The sequence below is a fragment of the Sarcophilus harrisii genome, chromosome 5 (assembly GCF_902635505.1).
Source record: "Sarcophilus harrisii chromosome 5, mSarHar1.11, whole genome shotgun sequence".
NCBI classification, from domain to species: Eukaryota; Metazoa; Chordata; class Mammalia; order Dasyuromorphia; family Dasyuridae; genus Sarcophilus; species Sarcophilus harrisii.
The window spans coordinates 84,376,915-84,394,965 of NC_045430.1; the positions used below are offsets into that span (position 1 = coordinate 84,376,915).

General features: G+C 52.4%; 1 protein-coding gene across 1 annotated transcript; it reads left to right on the forward strand.

Annotated features, from left to right (window-relative positions):
• The first annotated feature begins 674 nt into the window (after positions 1-674).
• On the forward strand, positions 675-17,998 carry ANKRD52 (ankyrin repeat domain 52). Its single transcript, XM_031941182.1, has 28 exons — positions 675-1,179; positions 1,485-1,568; positions 1,838-1,916; positions 2,060-2,130; positions 3,073-3,273; positions 3,559-3,646; positions 3,805-3,947; positions 4,198-4,410; positions 4,782-4,860; positions 5,235-5,349; positions 5,487-5,569; positions 5,672-5,789; positions 6,018-6,086; positions 6,225-6,365; positions 6,464-6,544; positions 7,196-7,307; positions 7,469-7,540; positions 7,890-8,091; positions 8,807-8,894; positions 8,986-9,103; positions 9,901-10,120; positions 10,321-10,408; positions 10,519-10,602; positions 10,730-10,875; positions 11,140-11,222; positions 11,491-11,573; positions 11,720-11,811; positions 12,252-17,998. Exons 1-28 carry the CDS (start codon positions 1,153-1,155, stop codon positions 12,500-12,502), a joined length of 3,231 nt encoding a protein of 1,076 aa, XP_031797042.1. The 5' UTR covers positions 675-1,152; the 3' UTR covers positions 12,503-17,998.
• Positions 17,999-18,051: the final 53 nt, after the last annotated feature.

Sequence of the window (18,051 nt, forward strand, 5' to 3'; positions counted from 1 at the left end):
TTAAGCGGCAAAAAAGGAAGTAGGAGAAGTCAGCTTTGCGAGGAGACCGACTTCCTCAGGGGCGAGAGACAACCGAAGGCCTTCCGCAGGGGAAGCGGCCCGGGCCTGTTCGGAGCGAGCAGGAGCCCACTTTGTGGGCCCACCGTGGCGGGGCCGAGGCGGATGGGGCTGACTGTGGGCCCAAGGCCTGTGTCCGGGATCCGGGGTGCCCTGCAGAAGCGGCACCCGCAAACGAGCGGCGGAGGGCCCCCCCCCCCCCCCGAGCCCTCCGGGTGAATGGTGATGTCTCCCGCGTCCCCCAGACTCCATCTGGGCGGGCGGCCAGGAACCAAAGGGCACAGGACGTAAGCGTGTTCGTCTTACAGACCAAAAGGCAGCAGAGTTCCACACTCCCGTCAAAACCATTCCCGGCCCAGAAAAACATTCGGAGCCTGGCGCCTTGAGCTGGGACCCCAACTCTGTTCCTCGCTGGGTAACCGCGGGCAAGCTATTTCCCCCAAGTGCCTCAGCCTTCCCGTCTGTAAAATGGGTCGGACGGCTGCGAGTGAGCGCCTACCTTCAAATCCCAGCCCCTTGCCCACTCAGGTTCCTCATCTGTAAAATGAAGGGATTGGCCTCCGGGCTCCCCCCTGAGCGCTGTCATAGGACTGCGAAGACGTCTGTTCTAGTCCGGGCCCTCTGTGGGGGAGGGTCTGACCCGCAAGCGGGGCTGTTTGGCCACTAGGGGCGCTGCTCTCTGGGGTTGGCCACCAGAGGGAGCTGTGCGCTTGGTTTGACCGCCAGGAGCACTGCGGTGCTAGATCCCGCCACCAGGGGGAGCCTCAGAGTCGGTTGCGAGACGCTGTGGAGCCAGAGTTGGCCGCCAGGGGGCGGAGCGCAGGCAGGTCTGTTCGCCACCGGTGCTACGGGACGACGGTGGGGCCGGCAGGCCCTGTCGGGAGGTCCGGGGGGCCGGAGCTGCGGGGCCCGGTGTGGCCGCCAGGGGGTGCTGCCGGCTCCCGCTCGCCCGCCTCCCGGTAGGCGGGGCCCCGCTCTCCCAGCAGCCGCTACCGTCGCTGCCGCCGCCGCCGCCGCCGCCGCTGCCCCGTGTCCCCGGTGGAGCCGCCGCCGCTGCCGCCGGGAGCTCGATGCGGACGGAGCCTGGGCCGGGCCATGGGGATCCTGAGCATCACGGACCAGGTGAGTCACCGTGCTGGCCGCCGCCCGCCGGGCGCTGCCGCCACGCGAGCTCGGGGACGTGCGGCCTAGGCCTGGTCCGCGCCCCGGCCTCCCCGCGGCCCCGGGCCCCCGCTCCCCGGCCCCCCGGGCCGGGCCGGGCCGGCCTCCCCGCGCCCGCCCCGCCCCGCGCCGCCCCGCATCGCGCACACCCAGCCCGCCCGCAGGGCCGGCCGGCCCCGCCTCCGCGGCCCGCTGCCCTTGCGGCGGTGACAGGGCGCCCGCCCGGCAGCCCCCTGACCCAGCCGCCCGCCGCTCTCTCTCCGCAGCCGCCCCTGGTCCAAGCCATCTTTAGCCGGGATGTGGAGGAAGTGCGCTCCCTCCTCTCGCAGAAGGAGAACATCAACGTGCTGGTGAGCTGGGGGCAGCCGGCCCCCACCCCCGCCCCCGCCCCGGGGGGAGGCGCCCAGCAGTGGGGGGCGGGGGGCGGCCCCGCCCGGCCTGGGGGACCCGGGGGGCGGCGCGGCCCCCCCCTTCTGGCGGGGTGAGACAGCATTCCCTCTCCTCCCCAAGCACTCACTCCCTGGAACGGAGGCCCCCGCATGTAGGAAGGTGCGGGGCAAAGGCAGGTGATGGAGGGCCCGGCCAGGTGTGACCCAGCCGTGGCCCTCTCCGTTTCTAGGACCAAGAGAGAAGAACCCCTCTGCATGCTGCTGCATATGTAGGAGATGTCCCCATCCTCCAGTTGCTACTGCTGTCAGGTAAGCGGAGCAGGGGAGCCCACGGGCTGCTCCCAGTGTTAGGTGCTCCACCGCCCTGCTGTGCCAACTAGGGGGCTTCAGGCTCCTCCCCTTCCCCAGTCCCACCGCAGCCCACCCGACGGGCATTTTTGACTTCTCCCCAGGTGCTAATGTCAATGCTAAGGACACTCTGTGGCTGACTCCCCTACATCGTGCTGCTGCCTCTAGGAATGAGGTAGGGTCAGCTGGCTGCTCGTTCCTTGCACCCTTCTTCCCAAAAGGAATAGCTAATGAGGCGGATGGTGGAGGCTCATTCCTGTCCTCCCCCTTCCCTAGTCTCATCTCCTGTGCCATCTGGGGAGGAAAGTCAGATCTTGGCTCCTCCCTCCTGACCTCTGGGCAAGGCTGTTTATGGGGGGGGCTGAGCTCTGCCAGCTGATTTGACGTCAGGGGCAGCTTAGCACTCTGCTGGCAGGCTGCAGGGGGCTCCAATGCCAGGCCTAAATGACTCATCCCTCCCTGAGGGGCCACCCAAGAGCTTGGTCCCCTTTTGGTCCCTCCCAGGGCTACCCTGGCACTCCCCTGGCTTGAGCCATCATCCAGAGGTCAGGGCGCTATGCCCAGGATAGTTGCTGAGGCTGATGTGTTGAGGGGTAGGGGGCTGGCTCCATTTTCACTGAGAAATGAAGGTGGAGGTCGTCTGTTTTCTTAGATTGATATTGGTGTTAATTTTAGTGCTTGTGGAAGGGTTGAAGGTGGGTGTGTTCATGAAAGTGGGAGGCTTTATTTCTCCTGGAATTCCCATGGGGGTTGGGAGGATCTAGGAGTCTTTAGGATGGCTAAATTTGCTGGGGGAAGGGATGTGAGGGGCACAAAGACTACTATCATGTTTGGAAGAGTGAAGTTAGTTGTGCTTCAAGAAGGGGCTGGGGGATTTAGGGTCTGTGTGTTTGCTCTGGAAAGATGAAGAAGGAGGTTCCCCTGAGATGGATGTCAGTATGAAGGTGGTTTTCTTGTTTTCTTGGGGGAATTGGGAGTAAGATTGTGTGGACAAAGGGGTTCTGTATTTACTGGATAGATGTTGTAACTGTTTTCATTTCTGGAGTTAAGGTGCCTAATTTCCCCCCCTTACCTCCTATTCTTTGTTCTTTCTGTCTGGACAAATTCCCACTAACAGAAAGTACTGGGGCTGCTCCTAGCACATTCCGCAGATGTGAATGCTCGGGACAAGCTATGGCAGACACCATTGCATGTGGCTGCTGCCAACCGGGCCACCAAATGTGCTGAAGCCTTGGCCCCGCTGCTGAGCAGCCTCAACGTGGCCGATCGAAGCGGGCGCAGTGCCTTGCACCATGCCGTGCACAGTGGGCACCTGGAGGTATGGATTCCACCCACTCACTGCCTGATTATAATATGCTTGGCTTGTCCAGACATCATGGTTGTGGGGCATGGTTTTCCATGCCCATCCCTTGGTCCTTTCTCTTTTCTAGTCTCTGCTTTCCTCTTTAGTCCCTGTCCATGGTCCTTTCAGCTGTATTATCAGTCCTCTCTTCAGTTTGCTGAGAAAGTAGAAAACCTTTGGTATAAAATTGCTGGGGACAATGAAGACTGGAAACGGACTCATGCCAAGCTCTGAACGGAAATGTTCCCTTTTCTCATGCAGATGGTGAACCTGCTTCTGAACAAGGGGGCCAGTCTGAATGTCTGTGACAAAAAGGAGCGGCAGCCACTACACTGGGCAGCCTTTTTAGGTAAGGAAGATTCTAGATGGAAAGAAGGTGTTTGGCCTACATAGGCATAATTTAGAGGTTGAGAGTTCTGGGGTAGTGGACCTGGAACAGAGTTTATTCTCTATTCCCCATCTCCCTACAACGTCTCTAATTTTCTCCTTGTTTCCCTCCTCTCTTAGGGCATTTGGAGGTTCTGAAGTTGTTGGTGGCTCGGGGTGCAGATCCTAGTTGCAAGGACCGAAAGGGCTATGGGCTGCTCCACACAGCTGCTGCCAATGGCCAGATTGATGTGGTCAAGCACCTGCTGCGTCTCGGGGCTGAGGTCAGGGGGCTGGGGTACTAAGGTCGGGGACTTAAGAACTAGAGAAGAGGTTGTATGGAGAGAGAAAGTCAGCATAAGGAAGCTTGGGTTTGGTGAATCTATGGGTAGCAGAGATTGTTGGGAGGGCAGTATTAACAGGCATACATGGGAGTTGGGCTACCTAAGCAGGCAGAAACTGGAGCACTGGGATTCTGGGTTTTCTTGGCCAGGTATACCATCCTCCCTATTTTGGCATTCCTCACTATTCCAGATCGATGAACCCAATGCTTATGGGAACACAGCTTTGCACATCGCTTGCTACCTGGGCCAGGATGCTGTGGCCAATGAGCTGGTGAACGCAGGCGCTAACGTCAACCAGCCCAATGACAAGGGATTTACTCCATTACATGTGGCTGCAGTCTCCACTAATGGTGCACTCTGCTTGGAACTATTGGTCAATAATGGGGCAGATGTCAATTTCCAGGTGACTGAGAAGGAGGAGGCGCCAGAGGGAAGGGAACTGAATTATGGGACAGATTCTGTTTTGCAGAATCAAAGTTGGAAGATCTTGATCAGACAAACCTGGAAAATTCCCTGGAAAATTATTAAAACCCTGGGAAGAATTTCTAGTTTAAAGCCATAGTTACTCTCTCTTCTCCAGAACTTTGTGCAATACTCTGCTGGCCTCCAGAGAAATGTCTACTTACTCTTTATAGTGATCTCACTAAGCCAGGGGCTCAGGGCATAAATGTCTACAAATTTATTTGACTTTTCTGAACCCAAAGATTGGTCCTCTGTGGGGAAATCTGCGTTAATTCTTCTCTGCTTTATACTAAGGGATCTTGTTTTCTACAGAGTAAGGAGGGAAAGAGTCCCCTGCATATGGCTGCCATCCATGGGCGTTTCACTCGATCTCAGATCCTCATACAGAATGGTAAGGAACCCAGAGATTATGAGCTGTCCTCCTTCCTATAGGAATGCTAATTTTTATTCCCTGTGGGCTTTTCAAAGGTTCTTTATGTTAGTCACTCTTGCCTGTCTTCTTTCTTTTAAATAAATTTTATTGATAACTTTTGTTTTTACTCTGCTTAAATTTTCCTCTGTGTCTTTCTTCTTCTTCTTCCTAGAGAGCCATCCCATATAATAAAGAATATTGCCTATCTTTTTTGCTAATTTTATCTCTTATTTTATGATTAGGCCCTTTCTGTTACCTGATTTTTTTTATAGGTTTGCGTTCCATAGCTTGTTATTAATCTTAGTTCTAAGGTCTGTTCTGTGTCTGAGTTAGTATGTATGTAACTTTCTCAGGTAGTGAGATTGACTGTGCTGACAAATATGGGAATACGCCGTTGCACGTGGCTGCCCGCTATGGACATGAGCTGCTCATCAGTACCCTTATGACCAATGGTGCTGATACTGCCCGGTGAGCTTCCTCCCTCACCCCCAGATCTCAGAGGCTACCTCTGCTATCTTCTTAGCTCTTTGCCAGGTGTATGGTACTGGGACAAATGAGTCTTCTTCCTAACTCACAGGCTAACTGATGTCCTCTCCTTTCTCTAGGCGAGGCATCCATGACATGTTCCCCCTGCACTTAGCTGTTCTCTTTGGATTCTCAGACTGTTGCCGTAAGCTTCTCTCCTCAGGTACATCTTATTTGGATTTTTAGCTAGGAATTGATGGCCAGTAGTATCATCCTTTCTCTGATTATGCCCAGATGCCTGAACTATATATACTTCCCCTTCCAGGTCAGCTATACAGCATTGTGTCTTCTCTCAGCAATGAACATGTTCTCTCTGCTGGTTTTGATATCAACACACCTGATAACCTTGGCCGAACCTGTCTCCATGCTGCTGCTTCTGGAGGGTGAGTTCCTTTTTCCTTGTACTCCACGGAAGAGACCTGGACTGGGTCCTAGAAGTTGTTGTTTTCTCTTGCCCAATCCGATTTATTTGCTTCCAGTGATGGAATCTGCAGGGAGGAAGTGCTTGCTGTTTTTTCCCCATTCTTGGTCCTTCCTTGGGTCTCTGCTTCTTCTAGAGAGTTCCCAGTTTGAGTACCTTAACCCTTGCTTATCCCTCCCCCTCTTCACAGGAATGTTGAATGTCTTAATTTGCTGTTGAGCAGTGGAGCTGACTTGAGAAGGAGAGACAAGTTTGGAAGGTGTGTGGGAAGGGCTAGGCGGGCTCTAGGGAGTGTGGGCCGCAGAACGTGAGGACGGCTTCTGACTCGACTCTTAGCAGAGTTGAGGTCTTTGTTAGTCCTTTGCCTCCCCTTCATCATCTTGTCATGCTCCACCAGGACCCCATTGCACTATGCAGCCGCCAATGGCAGCTACCAGTGTGCTGTGACGCTGGTGACTGCTGGAGCGGGCATCAATGAGGCTGACTGTAAAGGCTGCTCCCCTCTGCACTATGCTGCCGCTTCCGACACCTACCGGAGGTGAGTCTCCCTGTCTTGTCTCCCCCTGTACCCTGAGTCCCAGCTCCTGCACCCCACTTTCCCTCCAGACCTCACCTGAATCTGCCCTTTATGCTTAGAGCGGAACCGCATGCGGCCTCCAGCCACGACCCTGAAGAGGACGAGCCACTGAAGGCATCCCGGAGGAAGGAGGCCTTCTTGTGAGTAGCTCCAAGAACCCTCAAGTCCTCGCCTCACCTCTGTCCCTTGTGTGCTGTCTTCTCCTGGACTTTCCCTGGTCTCTTTCTCTACCAATACTCAGTACACGTTGAGCAGGATCCCAGGATCCTCAAAGAGGGTGAGGGAAGGGATTCATGTTCTAATGAAGATTGAGGAAGCGTGAGGGATCTACACTTGTGAAATATTCCATAGTCTGGAGGCAATCTTAAACAGTTTGTTTGACCTTTTGAGGCATATGAAGGAGGCAATGTGTGGTCATTGTCTCCATTTTACAGATGAGCAAATTGAGACTCAGAGAGGTGAAGTGATTGGCCCAGGATGATATGGTCTGTCACTCCAGCTGGAACTCTAGCTGTGGGACACATGAGATTAAAGGAGGAGACCAGGGAGGGCTGGTTTTATGAACAAGCTGGCATCTAAGCTGGCTTTGAGATAGGGGAAGGCGTTCCAAGTGTGGGGAGCTACCTGAAGGAAAGGAGGGAGGACAGCAGTGAGCATAGCAGGTGAGAACTTAGCCTGTATCCTGGGGATAACAGAAAATATTTGCTGGCATTCTATCCATCAACCCTTATCTCTAGCTTGTGTTCTAGGTTCTCCTGGAGTCCTTCTCTTATATGCTTTCTTCCCCTCAGCTGTCTGGAGTTTTTACTGGATAACGGTGCAGACCCCTCCCTGCGGGACAGGCAGGGTTACACAGCCGTGCACTATGCAGCCGCCTATGGCAACAGACAGAACCTTGAGCTGGTAGGTGGGGGGCAGTACTGGAAAAAGTCAAGGAATTAAGGACATCTGACATGGTCCAGAGAGCTTAAATTAAGAAAAGGTGGGGTTCAGGGTGAGGTGGGAGACCTTGGGGGCATTCCTCATGTAGTTCCCCATCCTCACAGTCACTGCATCCTTTTCAGCTCCTAGAAATGTCTTTTAACTGCCTGGAAGATGTGGAGAACACCATTCCAGTCAGCCCTTTGCACTTAGCTGTGAGTCCTTTCTGTGTTCTCCTTCTCTTCTTCCCTACCCAAGAGTGTACTCATAGGAGCCTAACCTTGGGTGCCAGCGCAGGTTGAGAGCTGGCACCTTTGAGCTCTCTTCCTAGCTTAGATTCCTTTTTTTTTTTTTTTTTTTTTTTTTTTTTGCTTTGGGGGAGTGGCCTTAAGGGTGGCCGTCTGGGTAGGTACAAATGTGGGGAAAGAAAAGTAACCAAAAATGTTAAGCCTATGGTGTCTAGTGATTTGGGAGAAATTTTATCAGGGCTTCTCCTTGTTAGGGGTAAGTGATTGGTCACATACATCACTGAGAAGCTCCATTTTGGTTCCCATGATCTCCCAGGCCTATAATGGTCACTGTGAAGCACTGAAGACACTGGCAGAGACGCTGGTGAACCTGGACGTGAGGGACCACAAAGGCCGGACTGCACTGTTCTTGGCCACAGAACGGGGCTCCACTGAGTGTGTGGAGGTGCTCACGGCCCATGGAGCCTCTGCCCTGGTCAAGGAGCGAAAGCGGAAGTGGACACCCCTCCATGCTGCCGGTAAGGATCTCTCAGAAATCCACTCAGCCATTCTGTACAAGAGAGGAGTCAGATAGGTCAGGTCAAATGAAAATAGAATTGGAAAATGTTGAACAAAATTTAAAAAACTATAATAGAACATTGGTAATATCAATATGTGGTTTTCTAAGTCACCTTGTGGCCTGCAGGCATCCTTCTAATATAGTTTAATGGTACCTCTTTTCTGTTTGACAGCACCGCTGGATTCACTGGCCTCAGACTCAAATAGAAGCCTGTTGCTATGATTTAGAAAATCACAAATTAGCATTATCTAATTGAATGTATTTTTATTTCTTTTTGTTAAACGTTCCCAGTTACATTTTAATCTGATTCTAGCAAATGGAGAGTTTTTCAGATTAGCATTTAAATGATTCTGTTACACCTTAACAAGTACCTTTTTATGCAGGTCCAGAATGGGTAGGGGCAATCTGGAGAATACAGCAGAACAATCTTTGTCAAGTTCTGTGTCCATTTTCTTTGGTGTTATTCTGAGTCCTGGATCATCATGCTACATCTTCCCCAGAAGAACCCCTAAAGAGAACCCATGTACCTTAACACTACCCCTCTTATGACCTGATTCTGCCTTACTCTGATACTTCATCATCTCTTTTCCTGGTTCCTTTTTCTCCCTTGGTCTGGGTCTCTATTCCTCATTTTTTATCACCACTTGGCTCTGACATGCCTCCTTTCCCCCCAGCTGCTTCTGGTCACACAGACTCCTTGCATCTGCTGATTGACAGTGGAGAGCGAGCTGATATCACTGATGTCATGGATGCCCACGGACAGTGAGTATAGGAGCTCAGGGTCCAGATGTTTGTGGCAGACTTTTTCTCGTCTTAACCTGACACTTTTCCCCATTTACTCCCCTGCCTTCAGGACCCCACTAATGTTAGCCATCATGAATGGCCATGTAGATTGTGTGCATCTCCTGCTGGAAAAAGGATCAACAGCTGATGCAGCTGATCGCCGGGGTCGAACTGCCTTGCACCGTGGGGTGAGTGACAGATCTTCCTAGGCAGGGCCACTTTAACAGGTAGAAGATTTAATTGCATGAGGCTGAACAGTGTTGTAAGTCAATCCAGCAAGTTTCTGAATGACCATGGACAGTGAGCCCTCTTATCATCTTATAGATAGTTTATTAAAAACCTCCATTCTGTTTTCCTGACAATCTGCTGGGAGGCCACATAGTATAAGAGAAGGAACATTGATCTTACAATGGGGAGATTTTGGGTTCAAATCCAGTCTCCAACACTTTGTCATCATGGGCAAGTCATTTAATTTCACTGAGTTTTCTCCCTCAAATGGATTTATTAACTCTGGCAGAATTTATCTCACAGGGCTATTTAGAATTTATCTTAAACCTTGACATTATATAAGATACATATATACACATGTGTATATGTGTGTGTGTGTGTATATATATACATATACATATGATCTATATGCTTATGGACATAGCTCACATATATCCATACATCCTCATCACCCACTTTTCCTCCAAATACTTTTGACCTATTCTATGGATCAGCCCACTCATGGACTTTAAAGGCTTCATTGCTTTGGTCCCTATATTTTCTATCGCCTTAGCTGCTGCTTCTTGGAGCCTTTCTTCTTCGTGTTATATTTTACAACTCCCATGTCAGAGCCTTTCTTGTGCTGTTTGGTTTCCATTGATAGAGTGATGGGTGGTGAAGAAAAGGAGTATTTTATTCCAGTGTTCAATGATCAGAGTCAGGCTCTTAAGTCTTTGGGGTGAGAAATAGGTTAATTCCCCATGTTGCTGGCTTATAGGCGGTGACTGGCTGTGAGGACTGCCTGGCTGCCCTTCTGGACCATGACGCCTTTGTACTATGCCGAGATTTTAAGGGCAGGACACCTATCCATCTGGCCTCAGCCTGTGGCCACACAGCTGTCTTGAGGACCTTGTTGCAGGCTGCCCTTTCCACAGATCCCTTGGATGCAGTAGTGGACTACAGTGGCTACTCTCCCATGCACTGGGCCTCCTACACTGGTCAGGGACCTAGGGATGGGTGGGCACTGGGGATTAGGGAATGGGACTAAGGCTGAATATGCTTTAGGCTTTGAGAGAGCTAAACTGGGACCTGGGAGTCTGATGGGACTGATTCGGGAGATTGCTGGATTACAGACTGAATGGAGGGAGCTTTGTTCTTACTTTTTCTCTCTCTTCCTTTTCTCTTCCCCATCATTCAGGACATGAAGATTGTCTGGAGTTGTTACTTGAACACAGCCCGTTCTCATACTTGGAAGGAAACCCTTTCACTCCTTTGCACTGTGCAGTGTGAGTGACCTCCCTCCTATCCCTTCCCCAGAGGGCAATGACTCAGCTACCAGAGTCAGATGGCCAATTTCTCTTTCTCCTCAGTAAGACTCCTTTTTCTCTTTCCTCAGAATTAACAACCAGGACAGCACCACAGAGATGCTCCTGGGAGCACTGGGTGCCAAGATTGTGAATAGCCGAGATGCCAAAGGACGGTGAGTGATCAAATTCTGGGGAGTGAGAGTGTAGGCCCCTCCATTAACTCTGCCTCGTCTCCACTAGCCTGACTCCCCTAGGCTGAGTAGCCTCCCCTGCTTTTTCTACTCCCTCCCCCACCTGCAGGACCCCCCTTCATGCTGCTGCCTTCGCAGACAATGTCTCTGGGCTCCAGATGCTACTGAGGCACCAAGCTGAGGTGGACGCCACTGACCAGGCTGGCAGAACGGCTCTCATGACAGCAGCCGAGAATGGGCAAACCGCTGCTGTCGGTGCGTGTGGCCTAGGGGGTGGCAGGTGGACAGGAGAAGCCCAGCTGGCATTTTTAGCTGGGCTGGGTTAGCCTCCAGCTGAGAGCAAGAGTTGGGAGGGTCAAGGATAGCAAACTGTGGTTGACAACTAAGAGTATCTCAATACAAATGGCAGGCAGGTGGGTTCGGTGGGAAGGCCAGTGCCTATTAAGTTTGGGAGGGTAGGGTTGGCTCCGTGGCCTTCAGTTGTGTGGTTTGTGATGATGTCTCTCTTTCTCCCGGCAGAGTTTCTGTTATATCAAGCAAAAGCAGACCTTACTGTGCTGGATGGGAATAAGAACACTGCCCTGCACTTGGCATGCAGCAAGGTAGGGGGCAGCATCCCTGGTAGGAGGTACAGTGCTCTGTGGGGACAGCTGCAGGTTGTCAGCACAAGGAGAGCGCTGGGAAAGGCTCATCTGTTGGGTAGCTAGGACAAGGAAACTGGAAACAACTTTGGGGTGTGTTTTGAGGGGTATGGGGAGGTCCTCTGGAACTAGTCACAGTCAGGAATACCTGTGGTTTCCCCATGCCCCCAGCTTGTTCTCCCTTTAGAGGCCATCCTTTTATGCCCTCCCTTCCTCCCCTTTTTCTCAGGGCCACGAGAAATGTGCCCTGTTAATCCTGGCGGAAACTCAAGACCTTGGCCTTATCAACGCCACCAACAGTGCACTGCAGATGTGAGTGTTCCCACCAGAGGGGTTGAGGTGGGGTGGCAGATGGGAAAAAATGGGGTGCTTCCAGGGGCTGTGTTATTATTGCAAATGCCTTGCTAGGACAACTATGTGTCCCACTAACTCAGTCCTCTTCTTTTTCTCCCTCTAAGGCCACTCCACATCGCTGCCCGAAATGGCCTGGCTTCTGTGGTGCAGGCGCTGCTCAGTCGTGGGGCCACAGTGCTGGCTGTAGATGAAGAAGGTGGGGTGGGGCCCAGAGTCCCCCCTGGGTTGGGGTCAGGGACACTGTATAGTAGACAATTTCCTGACCTGGGGTGTGGAAGCTTTTCCTCCCAGGGGAGCTGTTCAGGGTAGGGGACCTGGGCTCCCCCATCACTCACGTAATGGGGCCCCTGAAAGGAGGCCATGTGACAGGGGTTTCCTTTCAGGATGAAACAAAGGAGAGCCATCAGAATCCCCGGGAAGGTGCACTTTCTGCTCCCTCCTTTCTTTGCTCTCTTATCTCCCTCCAGACATACAAACGTATACACTTTGTTGAATAAGGATGTATTTACTTGCAGACTTAACCTTCTAGGAAAACTTGACTGCTCGGGCTCCCTTCCACAGACTTGTGGAGAGCCCGGCTAATGGGGGAGGAGATTTAAGGACCCATACCTCAGTTTCCCCTGATCTGCCCTGCAGGTCACACTCCAGCCCTGGCCTGTGCGCCCAACAAAGATGTGGCAGACTGTCTGGCCTTGATCCTCTCCACCATGAAGCCTTTCCCACCCAAGGACGCCGTCAGCCCCTTCAGCTTCAGCCTGCTCAAGAACTGTGGCATCGCTGCTGCCAAGACAGTGGGTGGCTGTGGTGCCCTACCCCATGGGGCTTCCTGCCCCTACAGCCAGGAACGGCATGGCGCCATCGGGTTAGACGGCTGCTACTCAGAGTAGATCCTCCGCTGGTCTCCCCACACCGGTGACCTGATATCTTATTCTATTTATTTAGAAAATGTCTATAAATATAGGGCACTTTAAAGGAGAACACGACTTGGGTGATGGGGGGGCTGGGAGTGGGGAAAAGTTAAGGGAGAAGGAGGGAAAGAGTTGGAGATAAACTGCTCACCCCTCTGCCACCCAAACTGAGCAGGGTATTAGTGGGCTACCAGGGAGTTTCCGGATGCTCTTGGTGCCCCCAGGGCAGGCCCTTCTGCCATGTAATCTAAAAAAATGTACTAAATGCCTGGCTCCTTTATCTCTGCCCACCCCTACCCCTTTTCTTACCCCCCTCCTTGTCCCCCATCCTGCTTTCAGCTCCACCTCTCTCTTCCCCCTCTTCCTCCCTCCCACACCCTCCTTTTTTGTCCTCTCTTCAGTTTTCCTGCCTCTGGAGCCAGGCAGTTACCTGTTCCCCATCCTGATCACTGCCCTTCCTGCTCGGCTAGCCTCTCTACCCCCGAAGCAGTGAGAAGCCTTAATTTCTGGTACTGTGTGAGCACTCTGGAGGTGTCCCCCCACTCCCCATAGGGGCAGCTGGGTGGTGGAGGGAAGACTTTTAGCACTGAGGCCTGGAGCTTCTTCCTCTCCCCTCCAATCTACCCTGTCACCCCCCACCCCCTCCAATTCAAATGCAAAACACTTGAAGCAACAACTACTGTACCTGGGACTCTAAAACCTGCTCCCTTCTTTCCCCACTTCCTCATATGCAAATCAAGGGCTGGCTCTGCCCCTTCTCCCCCAGCTTGGCCCTTCTTGGTCCCCCCTCCCCCCACCATGCACTTTAACCTTGCTTCTTCATTTTAACTCCTTTTGAGGAAGAGCAGTATCTATGGCTCCTTCCTCTTCTTTAGCTCTTCACTTTTAGGCTTGTCATGAATTTTTAAGTAAGCATTTACCCTTTAGTGGAAGAAACAAATGAATTTCCTGTCCATTTCAAAGTCACAGCCCTCTTGTATTCTCTGTGTATGTTTCAAGCATGCGCTTGTATGTGTGTGTGGAAGGAGGGCCATCCCTATCCATAGCTCCTCTGGGCCTCCCTCTTTGCCTCGACCATCCCCTTCTGTCCAAGATCACCCCCAGCCCCAATCACTGCTGATCTGAAGCCAAAGATGGTGGGAGGGGCAGGGACAAATTAGAGACTATCTACACCTGAGACTCAGAGCCCTCCTCCAGAGCTGGGGCCCTGGGTTTAGGAGTGGGAGGGTAGACCCTGCCTCCCAGTGACAGGGGTGTGGGAGAGGGCCAGGGCCCTACCCTAAGCACCAAACTAGGGAAGGTGAGGGGGGCACATTTTATTTAAATGTAGCATTGAATTTGGCCCTGGTCCCCTTAAATGCCCTAACCATCCGTCTCCCAGCTAAGCCTCCCAGAATATTTCCCTGACCCACTCCATCCAACGTTCCCTTCCTCACATGCAATACCTCAGCCAGGAGCCAAGACACATAACTTGAACAGAGGCCATACCCTGTCCCTTCCCTCATTATCCCGAAGTCGCCATCAGTATTGTTTCCTAAAAACTGGACTGGCCTCGTTTACATAGTGCTTTTGTCCCCCCCACAGAGAAACACAAGGGCCCACCGCACCCCACTCCCCAACTTTGCTTGCATTCTTCACAATTTTACTTCCTTTTCTGTATTGGACTTAGGTTCTGCCATCTCTGCCTAGAATGATGTTGGGGCATTAGGGGACATCCCAGGACCCCCTTCTTCTCCAACACCCCACACCTTTTCATTTATTCAGTTCTCTGTAGCTCGTCTGAGACTTCATCTCTGCCATTCCTCTCTGTCTTTTTGTGTTACCCATTATCTCTATGTTCCCCCGACTCTTCACCTATCCTTCCCCCCTCACCCAATCACTGTTCTAAAACCATTTCAAAGCTTCTAAATGACCATTATTGGTGAGAAGGATTGTGCAGCTTTTAGTTTTCGATCCTGTTAAAGCCAAAGGGCCTTGTGCTGCCCCTTTCCCCCATTTCCTTCCCACGTTCCCTCCTTCCCTAAATGACAATCAATGTGACCTCTCTCTAAGGGCTGTAGCCCCTCCCCTCAAAAAAAAAAATCCCTGCTGGCTTTTTAAAGTGCACTCACCCCTCAGATGATTTTCTTCTCAGCCTTCTCACTCTCCCTTCCCATTCTCATTCTGATGCAGGGAGTTGGGTAGAGGGGACAACACAGGTTCTCCAGAGGAGCCCATCTGTGTGCAGTCGTGTTCTCCTTTATTGATGCTCAACAACATCAGTAAGAATCTGAGTGTTTGCAAAGCGCCCCATTATTTTGCTAAAAGAGATTTCTGGTGGCTGCCCAGCCTTTGCCCCTTCGGCACAGTGTCAGCATTGCTGGGGAAATAGGGGGAAACCCTTTTCCCCTCCTCATGTCATTGGTGAGGGGGCCTGGAGGATGAGCAGCCTCCTCTCCTTATGCCAAAGGAAATTCCCTGCCCCACCCTGGGCTCCCAAGCCCCTGTTGTTTTTGAAGCATCTTGTCCCATACTCATGGCCACTGCATATTTATTTTAATTTTCAGGGTTTTTTTTTAAACCTTTTTTGACTTAAACGGGTGTGGAGAAATTAAACAAAAGCAGAATGGCCCCCAGTCCTTCTCCAGGAAGGGGAGGGAGTAGACCTCTCATTCTCCTTCCTTCCCTAGGCTCTCCTCTCTCCCTTCCCTTTTCTCCCCCCCCCCCAAAAAAAAAAAAAAAGCTCTAAAGCACTTGCTTCAAGTAATAAGCACTTTTGTGGAAAAGGCCTCTCTAAAGAGGTCCTGGAGAGCAGCCCCATGGTCCCAGCAAAGAGCGCTATGGAGGAGACAGACAAATGAAATTGGTAGGAGAATAGAAAGACAGCTAATGAGAGCCAGTTTTTAGTTTCTTATTTTGGGGGCTTTTCTGATTTGAGGGACATTGGGCAGTTGGAGGGGGATGGTCCCTCTCCCCCCAAAAAGAAAGGCACAAATCGTGGGTCCTGGTATAACAGATAGACCAGGGTCACTGCCACTTGTCCAGCTGAGACTGATGGGGCTACCTCCCCCACCCTTCAACCCCCCGAGCCATAGGACTGCTGAAAACCACTGAATGTACAGCCCAGGTTGGGGTGGGGAGCAGCCCACAGGGGAGGGGCTTCTATTCTTCTTGTTTGGTGCTGTGGGGGGTGGGGGAGATAACATTGAGGGACCCCCACCCCCAATAAGACTTGTGTTTCTTGGGGTAGAAGAATGGAGGAGGGCCTGCCTTCCTTCATCTCACTCCAAGACCCTTTCCCTCTCTTCACCCCCTCCGTTTAGACTGTAAGTCCAGCTCACCTTTGCCTTCAATATGTAACCAAAGGAAAACTCAATACTGTTTCCACCAATGTCCACCAATGTTGCCCCACTGGACCACCCATATGTTCCCTTGGCCTTGAAGGGGAAATGAGGATATGAGGGCCATGGGAAATGCTCTGCAGAGCTCCCAGCATCTCGTCTAAAGTCCTTAACGTGATCCTGAGAGCTGGGCTCCAGAGCAGGGATGGGTGGTCAGTTGGAGGGGGGAAGAGTGTATCCCTGAATATTATGCACACAAGTGTTTCTTTGGTAACAACAGCTCCAGCAGACCTCATGTTCCAGTAAGGAAGTCCTTCCCTCCTTTCCCCTCCTTGGCCATCCCCAACCCCAGTCCCCATTGTGTGTTAATCCTCTCTCCCCTTCCCTGATTCCAGCAAAGGAAAATAGCCTTACAGACAATAGCCCAGAAGTTCCCCCTTGGGGGAAACGATAATTTGGGGATCTCCCCACTCCTATATTTTCAGAATGTGGGGGATGGGGAGAAGAACAAAGCAGCCCCTTCCTCTGCCTGATTAAAGTGGTTCCAGCCCTCTCCGTCCAAGGGTTCCCTTAGCATGGTCAGGTTGGCACTCCACTGGTGAGTAAGGGTAAAGGCAACAAATACTTGAGGTCTAAGCCCAAAGGTTTGAGAGGAGGGTCTGGCTTGTCTCCCCCAAACCCTTTCCCAGAGAAGTGACCAAATGCCAGGTTTGGAGAGGGCAGGGGCTGGGAGGGGTGGTAGTGGGGGTGCTGCTTTTTTAACTACTTGAAGGTACTAACTCCAAGGCTGCTGTTGCCCATTTGTGTGAAGTGATAGAAACTGTAACTAGCACTTGGGAGGGCATGTAAGAGTGAGGGTGGATTCTTCCCAGTCCCATTCTCCCCACCCCACCCCCCACCCCTCACTCCCCCTGGGCCTGAGCACTGGACTGCCCATTTTGAGCCTCCCTTCCCTCAGGAACCAAGAAGCTTGTCTTGACTCCTAGGGAACCGGCTCTCCCCTCATTCTGGGCACCATCTCCAATTGCACTAAAGTAGCTTTTGTGCCAGTCTTGCCCCCACTCCAGGGTGGGGTCTCTGCTTCCAAACCCTGCTCCTCACCCTTAATCTCCTTATTCCCTTGTCACACCTGGATATCTCAGCATTGTGTATGTGTCCAGGGCAAAGGGAGGGGGGAATCTGGCAGGAGAGGGGTCAGTTAATGAAGATAGGAAAAGAATGGAGAACAAAATCCTCCCTTAAAGCCATGGGAGCCCAGGAGTGAGGGTCTTTCCCCTCAATGCTATGTGTCTTGCAGATGTGCCAAATTGGGGTGGGGGTGGGGACGAAGTGGAGCTGCTCTGCTAGCAGCCCCTTCCCCCAAGGTGGCTCTCTCAAAGCAATACAGTTCCCCCCTTCCTGGGAGCCAAGCAAGACAGGGGAGAGGGAAGAGCGGGGGCCTAAGGATTCCTCATGTACAACTGTGTATATGGGGGCACGTGAGAGTGTTCTTTGTACGGTGCCCATTGTGGGTGTCTTGTGTGTCTGCTCCTCTCCCCTCATGACCTGCATGACCTGTGATGCTGCAAACACCACCATCCTGTGTGCAGGTGTGTTGGGGGCGGAGGGGATGTACCATGTCCCTAACTCCCCCCGTCCCCACCCCGTGACCCATGTACTCGGTTGTAGGAAGTAAAGAGAACTGAGCACAATTCACTGGATTCATTGAATCTTTCTCTAAGCAATTGTCACACCTGCCTCTCCTCCCTGCCCCAAACCCACCCCGTGGTGCTAGTGTTGGAATCGGGGAGGGGTCTGAGGGAGAGGGTGTAGAATTACTGGGCAACAGTTAACAGGTATGGGATCTGCCTGGGATGCATGCACCCAGTGTGGAGGGCAGCATGGGGAGAGAGGGAGCTGGGAGGGCGTCACATGCAACCCCTCCTAGCCCTGGGGTAAAGCACAAAGATGCCCTGAAATGGATGTACCCATGCCCCCATCAAACCTGGGCTGGGGCTGAAGGGACTGGTGGAAGAAGAACCCCTCCTTTCCCTCCCCAGGGCCTGCTCAGAGATGCAGGCCAGACCTTGGTTTTCTACCCTCTTGGTGTGAGAACAGCTGTTAAGTCATCATGGCTTTGGGATGGGTTCTGTTTATTAAAGTCCTATTGCTCCTATTGGCCCTGTGTCCGGCCTCTGTTCCTGGGATGGAGGGGGGGGTGAGGAAGGG

Bases quoted from the DNA above. Each gene is read 5' to 3' on its own strand.
- ANKRD52 (XM_031941182.1), top strand. From the start codon at position 1,153: ATGGGGATCCTGAGCATCACGGACCAG. The intron at 4,411-4,781 runs GTGACTGAGAAG...TGTTTTCTACAG, and splicing joins GGGCAGATGTCAATTTCCAG to AGTAAGGAGGGAAAGAGTCC. The intron at 5,350-5,486 runs GTGAGCTTCCTC...TCCTTTCTCTAG, and splicing joins AATGGTGCTGATACTGCCCG to GCGAGGCATCCATGACATGT.